Source organism: Leishmania braziliensis, chromosome 10 (genome assembly GCF_000002845.2).
Source record: "Leishmania braziliensis MHOM/BR/75/M2904 complete genome, chromosome 10".
Lineage (NCBI taxonomy): Eukaryota > Euglenozoa > Kinetoplastea > Trypanosomatida > Trypanosomatidae > Leishmania > Leishmania braziliensis.
The window spans coordinates 8,395-22,219 of NC_009302.2; the positions used below are offsets into that span (position 1 = coordinate 8,395).

Sequence of the window (13,825 nt, forward strand, 5' to 3'; positions counted from 1 at the left end):
GCAGCCGCGCGGGCGCCGGCGATCCTTCCAAAGACGACGCACTCCAACAGCGAGTTGCCGCCGAGGCGGTTTCCACCGTGCACGCCACCAGTCACCTCGCCAGCGCCAAAGAGCCCAGGGATGGGAGGGGGGGCAGTGGGTGCAGAAAAGACGTGAGGTGGTATGAAAAGAGGGAAGCGCGTAAACACTCAAACCGCAGTCTTGAAAGGCGAGTGGGTGGACGAAAACGCGTGTGAGTCGTAGCGCAAGCAAAACAGAAAGAATAGGCAGTGTGTTTTGTGGTTTCATCTGTTAGAGAACATGAAAGGGAGAAAGTTTGTGCAAAAGGACGCCAGTTGCACGTCGAGGGTGCGAGAGTTTCAAAAAGGAAGCAGTGCATACCCGCAGCCGCAGCATAGCCGGGGAGAGCGAAGCGTGCGTGAGTGTGTGTGTGTGTGTGTGACATCGCATTTAGCTCACGCGCACATTGTGCAGCCGCGCTGCGCACTTGAAGCCCCCCTTTGCCGCGGTTCAAACAAATGGACGAGGTGACTTACTCTAGACACAGACAGTCGCCCCACATCCTCGACTCGTCAAGAAGGTGTACGGGCGGAGGCGCACACGTGAAAACGCCTACCCTGCAACAACCAAGAGAGACGAGCCGCATTTGATACTTGCCCTGTTCTGTGCTGTTCGTTGTCGGTAGGTCACATTGATGCATTAAGACTCTCAAAAGGGAGGAAAAAACACCTGGGAGTCGCAAAGGATAACAGTCTCCGTAGTGTGTCAGGCAACGCTTGTACGCTTTGTCGTCGCTTCACACAGCTGCACAGTCACTGCCTGAAATGGTTTTCCCTCAGAGAGAAACGCGGGCATCCACCTCTCAAGTTGCCCACCGCCTTCTTACTCTGTTTTCCCTGAGCATCATTAAACTCGAAAAAGAGGAGCTTTTTTGGTATAGCTCCGTTTCCTTTTTTTTCTCCTTTTTCAAAGAGGTGCGCCGCAACGAAGGGTCTCGCTCATCATACGAGAGTACATCAGAGCAAAGTAGGGCGCCCACACACACACACACACACAACAAGTCGACGCGAGTGTTAGGGGAACGAAAAGAAACAGAGAGAGAATGATTACGTATAGCATGGTCTTTTTCTTCTGCATTTCCCGGCATCTGCGAGGGAAGGGGATTTGGCTGCAAATGAATGTTAGCCTGCTGAAGTTTTCCGATTCCTAAAGAAACTTTCCGGCGATAAGTAAAACGGGAAGATGAAGACACGAAACGGAGAGACGCGAAAAGAGCTAAACGAAAAAAAAAAATAGACGAGGAAAGAAGCGACGCAAAGGACAAGAAAGAGGCGAAGACGAAGGGTTCCCTGAGCATCCTACGATTCTGCATTTTTTTGCTTTTTGTTGTTGCTTCATCATGCCTTGGGGTCTGGAGGTCGTTCCCTCTTTGTTTAATGAGAGCGCAGCGCGGCGAGAAGCAAAGGAATGAAGGACAACATCGAGAAAACAAGAACCGAGGAACGCTAAGCTGAAAGGAAAAGAAACACGTATACGCACGCACAGAGCCACAGACGCACGCAAGAACTCACACTCACAAAGATTTAAAGGATGAAGATAAAGCATGAAGAGAGAAGCAAATGAGCCAAAACAAACGAGTTACATTGAAACACACATGAACAAGGGACCGAAGCAACGTCCTTTACAGCGAGTGAGAGAGGGAGAGCGAGGGGAAGAAAAGGAAATCAGTCGACCTTGGACACTGAAAGTCGCACTCCTGTGAATGAGTGCGTGTATGTGTGTGATGAGTGTTCACAACTGCCTGTCTGTGTATAGGTGCCTGTGAGTGTGGGCGACTGCGCATGCGCCTCGAACACTCATAAATACGGCAAAAAGCGCAAACACACACCTGCGACAATCTCAAATACACGTGAAGCAAAGAGAAAAAAAAACGGTGTCTGGCGAGCAGCGGAGAATTGCAAATGGTTGAGCACCACAAAATGAGAAAGAATCAAAGCTGGCAGAAAAGAGGGAAACAATTTTCTCGCAACGTACAAATTTAACTGGCACGCCCAGGAGCGGACGCGAAGGAGAGAGAGCTAAAGGGCAGGGGCGCTGACACCCTGGGCAAAGAACATGGCGGAGATAACGGCAGTGATCACCAGGGTAAACACCCAGCCGCCGTACATCTTCAGAACCATGATCCAGCGGATGTTCATGAAGCCGACATCGACGATGCTGACGGCGATGACACCGCCAGTGATGCAGTGAGTCGACGAGACGGGAATGCCGTAGCCGGAGGCGAAGGACACAACGAGCGCCGCCGACAACTCCGCAGCGAAGCCACGGCTCGGAGTGATGACAGTCAGATCCTCACCCATCAGACGCATCAGGCGGATACCGAAGGTGGAGAGACCTAAAACAAGACCGGCACCACCGAGGCACAGTACCCAGATCGGGACAGAGGAGCTCTTTTCCACACTGCCCGACTGATAGACCTGGTAGATGGCGGCAAGCGGGCCGACGGCGTTACTCACGTCGCTCGCACCGTGGGCAAAGGAGGCGCAGATGGCAGTGAAGATCTGCAGGTAGCGGAATACGCGCTCGGCACCCCACTCGTACTGCTGGACCTGAAGGCCGCTGGCACCAGTCACCTTGCGCTCCTCCGACTGCTCCGAGTCGGAGGCCTCCGACTCGTTGACGACGTCGCCGGTGACCTCACGAGGCTTGCGCACGTCCTCAACGCTGAGTGGCTCACGCTGATTAGAGTCCTCCGTCGTGCTCGGCCGCTCCTCAGACGCAGCGAGGGCACGCGCCTCGTCACGAGCAACCAAGCGCTTCAGAAGGGGAATGAACGCGCACGAGAGCACGCCAGCGCCGGCGCCAATGCACGCAGCCACCCAGGCAGCCCGGTCCACAGACCACTTGAGGCGCTTCGACGCGCCCTTGAAGAGCACAAAGAAGGACTCCAGGAAGAAGGCGATGGCCACAACGATGGGCAGGGTGTACATCGCGCGCCGCACACAGTTCTTCGGACGAAGCACTAGGAAGCGGACCAGGCCGTAGATAAGAGCCGACACAACGCCGGTGAGGACAGGCGAGATGAACCAGGAGGCGACAATCGGGGCCACACCGCTGAAGAACGGGAATTCACTCTTCTTCTTCGCCCAGTTCACCGAGCCACCGCCACCGTAGACCAGCGCGAAGCCGATCACGCCACCGCAGATGCTGTGCGTGGACGACACGGGAAGACGCAGCCACGTGGCGATCGCAAGCCAGCAGAAGGCGGCGCCGCAGGCGCAAAGCATACCGTACATGAAGACATACGGCTGCTTCGCGAAATCCTTGGGGTCGGCAACGCCACTGGAGATGGTCGACGTCACCTCACCACCGAGCGTCACGGCACCGGAAAACTCACAAATCGAGGCTACGATGACAATCTGCGTGAGGGTGAGAATGCGCGCACCGTACGTGGTGCCAAAGGCGTTGGCCAAGTCATTCATGCCCACACCGGCGCCAGTGAGGAACGAAACAAAGCTGCCCACGATGACGATCCACAAATAGGGGTTGACGTCCGCCATTTTTTCCTCTCGTGTAGCAGAAGTGTGAGGGAGAGAGCAAAGGATGCAGATGGTAAGGGTAGGAAAAAAAATGTAGAAAGCTAGTTGGATCAGTGCCACAGAGGGGGAGAGCAAAAAGAACAAAACCAAAGCACGTTGCAGTAGTTAGCTGCTTTGGAAAGGATAGGTCAAGGGGTTTCAGTAGCGTGTCGGCGAACAAATAAGGGGCAGGTAAGAAGGGCAACAGGGGATTTTAGTGCCGTGAGATGGAAGGGTTCTATACGACGTGTATGTATTGGATGGCTGCTCAGGTCATAAAAACAAGTGGCGAATATGGCATGATTGCGTCTCATGAACTCGGCGCCTTCCAAGATGCTCTAAGGGACGAAGGCCCAGCGTTGTTTCCTTCCTATGGTGGGAAGTAGAAGTAATGTTGCGCTTCTTCTGCACAAACTGGGGCATACTATGGAGGCTGGTTATTATAATAGCGGACGCCAAAGCCGTGATTAAATGAAACATAGAAAAACAGGTACGCACATGCTTTAGGCAAGAAAGCATACCTCAGGTTTCACAAGTGGAGGGAAGCGCGTACACTTTGGGTGTCAGCGCTGAATGGGCTGGTGACTCTTAGCCTGCCTGCTCGAAGAAACCAGCTGGATGATTTAGGTAAGATAAAAGAAAAAGATGTCAGGGATGACGTATGCCTTCTGTGCGCAACCGGGAGAGTAAAAAAAAAGTCACCAATAGTGTTCTCCCTCGTGACAGTAGACAAGGTGAAGAGCAGCTGGGTTGAAGAGAAAGGAAAAAACAAGTGGCAATACACAGGCTGAGCTCTGAGGTGCTCGGTAGGAACATGCATTTGCTGAGACCGGCAAAAGCACTGAGGGTTCAGCATGTCGGCACCGAGGGCTCGTTTAATAACTTCTTAAGACGCGACGTGCTCTCTGGTGTTCTCGTACCAGGTGGCACACCTTACGGACGCGCATGACATGCTCACCAGATATAGTACCGCACGCCTCAGCGGTGCATAACACAGTTCTCTGATCCAGTTAACGCGTATGATTGATGCTCTCTGAGTGGCAGTATAGGATCAGCATGTGGAATTTACGGTCCCCGATGTGCTCAAGGATGTGGCACGCCTGATAAGTCTTCACGAAGTCTGCTTCGGTATCACCCACCCACTGTGTCCGCTTAGACAACAGCGCAAATATGCCCTTTGTAATCACTTCTTGTACGCACTTCTCATTGGAGTAGTGTACGTTGGAGAAGAAACAGCCGCGTCATGTGTCTCAGAGAGAGTACACCTACTTTATTTCATAAAGTACCTCCTGCGCGCCCTCCTATCTGCCTTAAAAGTGCTCTCTCGGGTTTTGTCGTCTCCCTTTGTGCCTTGAAGACGGCTGTCACTGATGATGAGCCCCATAAACACCGCTGCGTACTCTGGAAGCGACGTCTTGAAATAGTCGCTCACGCGAGCAACACCACCTTTGTTCAGCGGCTTGCAGCAAATAAGGATGTCGGAAACTACAACACGCTTTGATACCATCACCGCTTTTACAGCACCCACAGGAATCTCATATGTGATCATGTAGTAGGCATTCTATTTTTGCCGCGGGAAAGAGATCTAAGTGCATCGCATAAAATGTCAGTCGTGTCCTCGCTCCCCATGCAAAGCTAAGTTCGTTCAAGGGCCATAGATTACTTGCGCACCACCTGAACCGTCTGGAAAACATTTCTTGTGTAGCGCCCACAAGCAGCGATACTACGTTACCGTCGCTATTTCCGTACCTGAGCATACAGGAGGAGAAAAATGCCGCACAAGAGAAATGTTGCCTAACCTACACTAGAATTTCCATACTCGCTTTGAGAAACTGGGCGAAAAGGAAACATCTGCACTTTTCCTCTGAAGTGCAATTTGTAGCAGAGCCAACATTCCGTTGGTTCGCACAGACTTTTTTCCTCTTCCTTTCGAAAACAGCCTCAGCATCTGATGATAGGGAAGCACCTCAGTGCACGGTATCTAAGAGTCTTGTATCCATTCTCTGTGAGAAAGGCATGCAGCACTCTTTCTCCTACCAATACCGAATCACTTCTGGTGGTAGCAGGGCCAAGCACTCATGTATTAGGTGGTGTAAGAGCACTGTATCGCTTGTCAGAAGCGTTAAATGGTAAGAGAAAAACGCTTTATCAGTCTTTCATTTTTATACAGCAGCTTCTCTATCTTTTGAAGCTCGCGGTGCTGTAAAGCTGCTCAGCTGGAGAAATGACGGGGTGTGCATGTGTATGCTGTTGTGGTGCTCCTTACACACTTTCACACAAAAATTTAGTCAGAAAAAAAGAACAATTATGATAGCCGATAGCACTAGAACCCTGTAAGCTTTTCATTTCGCTACCGAAGTACTTGCATCAGTGCTAGAAGACCCTGTACATGGCAAACCCTTCCCACGCAATGATGTAATATTGGTTTATTTTTTTTGGTTGGTGGTGCCGCATACAATTACTCTTGGAATATCAACTGCGGATATGTCGGTCCAATATGCTTCACTTCTGTTGGGGAAATGGAATCAATGCAAAAAAAAAAAAAACACCAAGAGCAACGCCAGAAGTTACGAAAACAAGCGAATAACTGACAGGGAACTTGAAGGAATGAATATTATCGATGTACAGTAGCGTGCAGAGTAGCCCATGGGAGCAGTGCGAGGTAAGCAAAACGAATGCATTGCGAGAGGAACAGTCAACACCAAGAGGATTTTCAGCCATTGTGTCATTTGCTTTCGTAAAACTGCAAGAAATCAGAAGAAACGCTGCTGTTAGAATCCATGTAACAAACACAGGAGAGAATGAAGCAAGCTGAAGGGGGTATACTGAATAAGCTGAACACTGATGCTATGAATTCCTTTTAGGCGAAACTTTCGCGGCACAGACTTCTCGTCTTTCTGTAGTGTTGCAGTCCACAATTTGAAGCTGGGGCAACAAGAAAAGACACACGAGTCGCCAGCAAGGCGCACCAGCTGTCCAGAGTTGGTGGCACGCTATGCTACACTCGTAAGGGCTCGCCTTGCCTCTCGTCAAAATTCACGGTTTGAGCTTGACGGTGGCACGAGACAGTGTGGCCAAACAGAGGGGTTTTGTTGCGAGATGCCCCTGAAGTTTTTTCTTCGGTAGAGTGAACGCAGCCAGTGTTTCACGGTCACGTGCCCTATTGCCTGGTAAAAAGTGGCTGGGGAAAAATTTGTCTGGGCGCCCCTCCTGTGTACGTGATCTGAAGGGGGGGAGCACGAAAATAAGCGGGTTCAAAAATGATGATGATGTCAAATATGATTCGGCTGGATCCTTATCGCGCTGGAAGACAGTAGCCTTCCATTTGATCCCCCCCCCCCATCCCACAGAACTGATGAAATGCGTAGAGTTTGTTGGGTTGCAACACCTTTTAGTTCTTCTCGAAGGCTTTCCCACTGCGCTGCCATCAACCATGCCGCACAGATCGTTACAAGCTTCTCTTAAGATCGATTTGGCGAGGCAGGCAAATCTCAGCAAAGTATCTCAATATGGGAGATGATTGCCTACACGTCAAGCAGTTTCAAGAGAATCAGCTGTTTCACAATCGTACAGATGCCTTGCTGCTATCTCCTCATGGATTGTGCTTGACAGGGGCGCCACTGAGCTCAGCAGGGGGCATTTTAGCGGTTTCCGCCAACGAACCAAGCCACCCTGGCGTGACGGGCTGATAGCCGAATTTCTGGTTGTTTGCTTATTTCCGCAGTTTGGCGACTCCGTAGTGTGTATGAGCGTCGAGGTTGGGATTGCGGTTTGCAAACACGATGGGGAGGATCAATATCGAATTTAACTGCATGTTTTTCTGATCCTGTTGTGGGAATGTACCTTTTGAGAAACACCACGTGGTCGAGTAGAGACAGCTTCACCTTTCCCCACCTTCGCAAGATTACAGTGGTGCATCGGATTGTTTTGCTTTGCATACACTGGTGTTGCTGTTTTTGCTACATGGTATTGCTCCTCCTCGTGTTCTTTTGTAGGTAGAGGCTTGGTGTAGTGCTTACTCTGCTTGGCCTTTCTCTCTGTGAAATGTAGTGACTCACTTCTACCCCTATTCCAGCAAGGCAGCTGCACCTTTTGTCAGTTTGCGGTCGTGTGCTGGGACTCACTTCTCTTGTTGACAAACTCATCTCCGTGCTGCTACCAGGAATATCGACAGTCTCTGAAAACCCTTTTTTTTTTTTACTGGGCCCAAAAATCTGTTGTGATACACACTCCCTTTCGGTTTTCCCCGTTAAAAAAAAAAAAAACTGTTCTGGCAGGGGGCGTGCAATCAAAAGATGACTTTTTATTCAGCTGTCAGCGGCACAATTTTTCTTGTCAGCTGGCGCAGGCAGCAATGCGCCGCTTGTATAGCTGTTGATACTCCTGTTTCAGTGAACTCTGTGATTTTCAGGAGATAATGCTTTCTCGGGAGGTTAGAAGTTACGCCGCTAGCGCCATCAAAAGAGTCCTGATGCTATTATTTTGGTGTTCTGTGACTCTTGTTTGGGCTGCTGGATATGCCTTTAAATGTGACACAATGATTGAGTTGCAGCGACTGTAAACAGTGAACAGGCTGATGGTCAATTTGTGTAATGTGCTTTTTGTGCTTAATAAGCTCTTTACGCTTTCAGGGCCGCCACCAAAGGGTTGTGAATATGAGCAAGAAATTCAGCTGATAGAGTCTTTGTCTTGGTTAAGTACGCAGAGGAACTTACTTGTTGCTGTATGTGCATATAAGGGTGTGTTTTGGAGGGGAGTGTGACTCAAGAACTTGCAATAGCAAGCCGTCTTTTCATGCTTTGAAACGGTGGTCTGCTTTTGGAGAGATGATGCTGGTGGCAATGAGAATTTGTAGGATATCGTAATGGAAGGAAGTGTCGCTTTGAGGGAGGCGTTGTATGACTTGCAGCAGGGCATTTGTATGCAATCCTCTGGTGAGCCTACCTTATTGGATTGTGGGTGGAGAAGTGCGCTATTTTTTTTTTTTTACAAGGAAAGGAGATATTTTATCCTCTTTTAGGGCGAAAAGAAAGGTTGAACTATGGAGAGCCAGTACGCTCTAGTAACAGCCGAATGTTTGTAGCAAAATAACCCTTTCTTTTTTCAGCTTGTGGGGGAGAGATGCGGAAGAGTACTGAATTGGAAAGCAACAGATTTGTTTTCATTTGTTTATCTCTTGCATCACTGCTCTCCTAGATGCTTCGTTCAGAATGGCATCAGCCCTCGGCCAGCGTATTATATTTTCTTTCTGATTTCTTTACGGAGCAAAAAGTCTTATCTAAAAGGTCTATTTTTTTTTCTGCCAACGGACTGTTGGTGCTGGTCGGTAGTCGCATCTTGAGTATCCGTCGAGGATCCTTTTTATTATCACGTGATACTCATTAGTGGTGTAATCGACAACACCCTGCTCTGTTTTGTGTTGTCGATTGAATTTTTGTCCTAATTACACCTGTATGCTTTAGGGTGTAGACCGTAGCTGTGGCACTCCTTGTTGCTACCTAGTCTCTACTTGCTCAGATGGGTTATGAAGTGCTTGTTCTGGGGAAAATCATCGCTGTTAAAACAAATGTTGTGGATATTGAATGTAATATTGGGCTTCATTGCTGTATTATGTAGCGGATTTTTTTTTCGCTGTGTTTGTGCTCATCCCCTTCTGAAGGAATGCTAGTATTCGCTTTTCTTGGTTGTCTCTATATACAATCTTCCTATGAATAGTTTCTGAGCCACCTTCAGGGGAGATGTTTTGTTTCTTGAGATTTCTTGCTTTCTCGTCTCCATATCAGTGTCAAACCCCCTCTTTAACTTCGAAGTGTGCTAAAATAGGGAAATTATTACTTCGTGGAAAGGGCACACACTTCTTCTTTCAGGGGTTCTTCACGGACTCTGAGCCGGACCTCGGGTTTTTGCTAATGTTGGGGTAAGGAAAAGGACGTGCAGCTTTTAAATTGGAGTGTTATTCTCTAGGGGCAGGGGTAGACCAGCCACATTTTTGTCTGCAGATCCGTAGGACTACTTGCATCTTGAGTACACAACTGCCGAGATCACTTCAACCTCTCTCTCACCACAAAGGAAAGGTCTGTCAGCTTGTTCTGCTCGTACCGAATGGGGAAGGTTCTAGCGCATATCGAAAACATGAAAGAACACCGACGAAACAACATTGTAGATGGTGACGTAAGATCACGTCGATGGCGAGGCGACATATGTTTTTTCTTGTGCTAGAGGCACTTTTTCCACCGGTAAATGGTCAATTTGCGTCATCTCCTGAGCTAGATTTGAGGCATTGGCACGTTGTCGATACCTCTACATCGTTCTCACATCATTACGAAAAGAAGCAGCGTTGCGCACTCATTGCCTTCATGCTACCTGTTTCTTCTCTTTACTCTCTTATTATCACCATTGTCTCTAGTTGGCCGGGAGAAATACAAGCAAAGGTGCTACAATTGCTTAATTGTCTAGTCCCCAAAACAATATATGCTAGGTAATTCTAGGGAATGAGTCATTCTTTTATTTGTGCTAACTCTTCTCGCTCTTTCAGGTGCAGTTATGAACTTCCTTACCACTGTGTATAGCGATGCCTCGTACCGTTTCTACTGCGACGTAAGCCCTCGGTTTTGTGTGGCCGTCGTGGCGTCGCCTGTCGAAGATGCTGAAACAGTGTCCCAGATGCTACAGCAAGCATCGCCGCGCATGATTGTTGTTTGCACAGACAAAGTTGCCACTAATACAGCAATAAAATCAGAGCCATCGTGTGGTGCACGTCAGCTTCTGCGAAGCAATTGGTGCCATAAGCACCAAAGTTCATTGTTCAGCTGTATCGTCTTGGTCTGCTTCCTGGATCGTCTCGGCGCCGGTGCGACAGCTGAAAAAGCCGCTGAGGAGCTTGTGCTTTGTCTCGGAGCGGCGGTCGAATCGATTCACTGCGACATCGTATTTGCTCCGGTGTTGAAGGCGAACGCGGACGGCAAGGAGAGGCTTAGTGACAACATTGAAAAAAGGTTGAGATCCCTGCTCGGAAGCCGTTTCGCCGGATGTGCACTACAAACAAGGGAGGACGGCATGTGGAGGGGTACTGCGGCCCTGCAGCATCTTGTGTTTGAGAGTACAGTTGCATATCACAAGGGTGAGGTGCATCGACTCCGTGATCGAAAAAAGAGGATTAAAGACGACCCTGAGCAGCAGCTTCTTCTTCCACGACTGCATTTCAAAATTGGATGGCATTACTTGGTGCTTCACGACTTTTCAAGCGCAAGGGTGCAGATGCTGTCGGGTCTTCGCAAAATTAAGTCTCTGTTTCCTTTGTTTCCCTCTTTTCAGGCTCGCTTGTGTGGATCTGTTTTTTTGTGGCACTTTTTGTTTTGCATTTCTATGAGTGGGGGTCATCTCAGCAGTTCTTCGGAGGTTTACGAGGAAATACGATGTTTTACAGCTTGGGTTAGCCTGGCTTACGGTGGCAGCGTCAAAGATGAATGCCAGACAGTTGTCTTTGTTCTCACAAAAGCCATGGAGGCGGAGTGGCTCGAGTACCTGGCTCGCAAAACGGAAAACCTGGCGGTGCGGCAGCGCTGTGATTATCTTGTTGCAGCCGCGCAGGCACTGCAAGATTGTGATGCGTTTTTGCCGTCTCGTAAGGAAGGGAGCGTCGTCGAGGCGCCACTATATATTGGAGAGGAGGAACTCCTGTACAATCACGCTTCTGCGTTGTGGAAGTCCTTCGACAAAAACGCTTTTCGTTGTCGGATCGCTCGGATTCTGGAAGAGGCAAAAACACTGGTGTCTTCTCGCGAGACGGAGGTTGATTATCTCACGCTTCTCGTCGGTGACCAGCTGATTGACGGTGTACCTGATGTGGAGGTGATCGATCGCATCCTGTTGAAGGCGAGCGGCATGATCATATCTCGGTTAGCTGAAATGGCCTGGGGTGCTGCCAGTTCCTGGAGTGTGCAGTCCCCGCGCTTGACGGCTGCCCTCCTCTTGCATGGCTGCGTTGATGCCCTAGGCTACGCAGACCAGGAAAGGTACCATCTGCGTATGCGCGAGTTGGAGGGGCGTCTCAAAAGTGACGTCGTTCTGGAGTACCCGAAGGAAAGGCTGCAGGCTCCCTTTACCGCCATCGCTTACTTTGACGAAGAGGGCGCTAAGGTGGTTGGAGACTCAGCACGAGTGGTGATCATGCTCTTTTCTACTTCTGTAATGTGTATTAACGTCGATGTGTGCATGCTGACCCTTTCTTACACATCCGTGGCTGGTACCGCAGACACCCAGTTGCCATTTAGCCCTGCTCGATCTGTTACACTGTGTGTCGCGAGCCCACAAGAGCTCGTCGTCGACGTGCCGCTTTCACACAGTGGAGAGCTGCTGTGCACTAGCTTGGCGGCCGACGTCCATGTTGGCGGGGTTCGTGTTGCCACACGGTGGCGCTTCGCCGTTGGGAGCTCAAGTGTTGGGGGTATGCCAGCAACAAGCACACGCGTGGTTTTCTCTGCGAAAATATCTCGCCAGGTGCTCCAGGTGTCGAATCCACCGACCATTTTCAGGGTGAAGTGCCCCTCTCTTCTTCAAGCCGTCGAGGGAGAGTGCGCCGAGTGCGACATCATCATTTCGTGTGGTTCGCTGGGGGTGCGGAATGGCTGTATGACTCTTCCGCACGAGCCGAAGCTCTTCCGAGTTGTGTGTTGGAGCAGCGCAAACGAGCCACTCCTTGTCACGGAGACCTGCGGGCAGGTGCACTTTGCGGTGCCAGATGTCGCCTCTGGCGAGTCTGTGCATCTCCTTGTGAGTATTGCCTGCATTCGTTGTGCTGAGTTTCGCCTCCCCGTTACCTTTGAATACTCCGCAGATCGCTACGGCGGCGTCAGTTGCTGCAGAACACTCCAAATATCGGTTGACCCGCCTTTCAACGCCGAACACTCAATGATGGGTGAGAGCCTCTGGGGTGACGCGGCGGCGGCACTCTCTGTCCCGTCTACAAGGCTGTCGTATGTGCAGTACGATAAGAGTGTACTCGTGAAGGCTGCCGACATCTTCAGTTCCCCACTGATCACTAACTGGAAGGATGACTGTGCCCTCTATTTTTTCACAAAGGAAACGACGGCTAAAGAGTTTGTCTTTCAGCTGGGTGACACCGTGACCCTATGCTGCACCTTCCGCTGTACCGCGAAGCGGGGTATCACATTCCTCCACGCTGAGGTCACTGGCGGCGATGACGTTGACGTGTTGTCGTGCTACTGTGGCGAGGAAAGCTCGTACCTTGAAGAAGGGGAGTGCGTGACGATGGTGGTTCGCTTTCAAGCCACACGTCTTGGACGGCTGAACCCAGGCTTCATACGCGTCTTTTTCGCTCCCCAGCGCACTGCGACACGCCTATACTCTGACGTGTGCATCCCAACGGTCTACATCGAGGACTTAGGGGTGCAGGTCACCGCAAACTATCCGCTGGTTACACCATACGGCTTGCCTCTCGCGTTGGACATCTCCATTTACAACGCAACCGGTGCTCTGTTCATTGGAGAACTGTCGCTGGACCCACAGGCCGACAACTTTTTGTGTGCTGCCACAACACGCAAGTCACTTCAAATCGGGCCAGCTGAACGGGACGTGACGCGATGCATGCTCACTCCTCTTTGTGCCGGTGAGCTGAGGCTGCCTCGTTTCCACGTTCGGTGTGGTGTAACATCGCGTCTCGTCGCCATCGCTGATGAAAGCTACGTTGTGCATGTTCTTCCCTGCGGCTCTCAAGAGTAGCACGACTTGCCAGTCAGGAATGGGAAGAGCCACCATCGCACTGTTCAGAGAGACATTAGGGAAATAAAACGAACGCCACCACAGCACGTGAGGTCAGCCGCACGCGTTCTTGTCTGCTCTTTTTTTCTTCTGTGTTTCCTCATTCATGCTTTAGCGTGCTCTGGGCACAGTTGCCTATGCACAAACCAGAACGATGGTAGTGGCGAAGACCTTGTGGAGTGGCACTTCTTCCCGCATTCATGCCCGCGGAGAGATGCTGGATACTCTCACACTATCCACTCAACCGCCACTGACACCTAGGCTTGCATTCTTCCTCAACCTCTACCATTCCCGTCAACCACCTCGCCAAGCACTGATCTACCATCTCTTTCCGCTCTTTCTCTCTTCCTCCTCGTGTACTATGTCACTGCCTGATAATGGGTGTTGAAAGGCAAGTGCAGTGACAACGCGGGTCAGTGTTCGTGCGCAGTTATTGCGATTGACCCTTTCGCCCTCTTCCTGGATCT

The 13,825-nt window shown here is 50.4% G+C and overlaps 2 protein-coding genes across 2 annotated transcripts; one reads left to right on the forward strand and one right to left on the reverse strand.

Annotated features, from left to right (window-relative positions):
• Window positions 1–2,078: 2,078 nt before the first annotated feature.
• On the reverse strand, window positions 2,079–3,560 carry LBRM_10_0030 (phosphate-Repressible Phosphate Permease-like protein; the record flags this gene model as incomplete). The annotated part of the gene is made up of 1 exon (XM_001562725.1): window positions 2,079–3,560. One exon carries the CDS (start codon window positions 3,558–3,560, stop codon window positions 2,079–2,081), a length of 1,482 nt encoding a protein of 493 aa, XP_001562775.1.
• Window positions 3,561–10,943: 7,383 nt separating this feature from the next.
• On the forward strand, window positions 10,944–13,319 carry LBRM_10_0040 (conserved hypothetical protein; the record flags this gene model as incomplete). The annotated part of the gene is made up of 1 exon (XM_001562726.1): window positions 10,944–13,319. One exon carries the CDS (start codon window positions 10,944–10,946, stop codon window positions 13,317–13,319), a length of 2,376 nt encoding a protein of 791 aa, XP_001562776.1.
• Window positions 13,320–13,825: the final 506 nt, after the last annotated feature.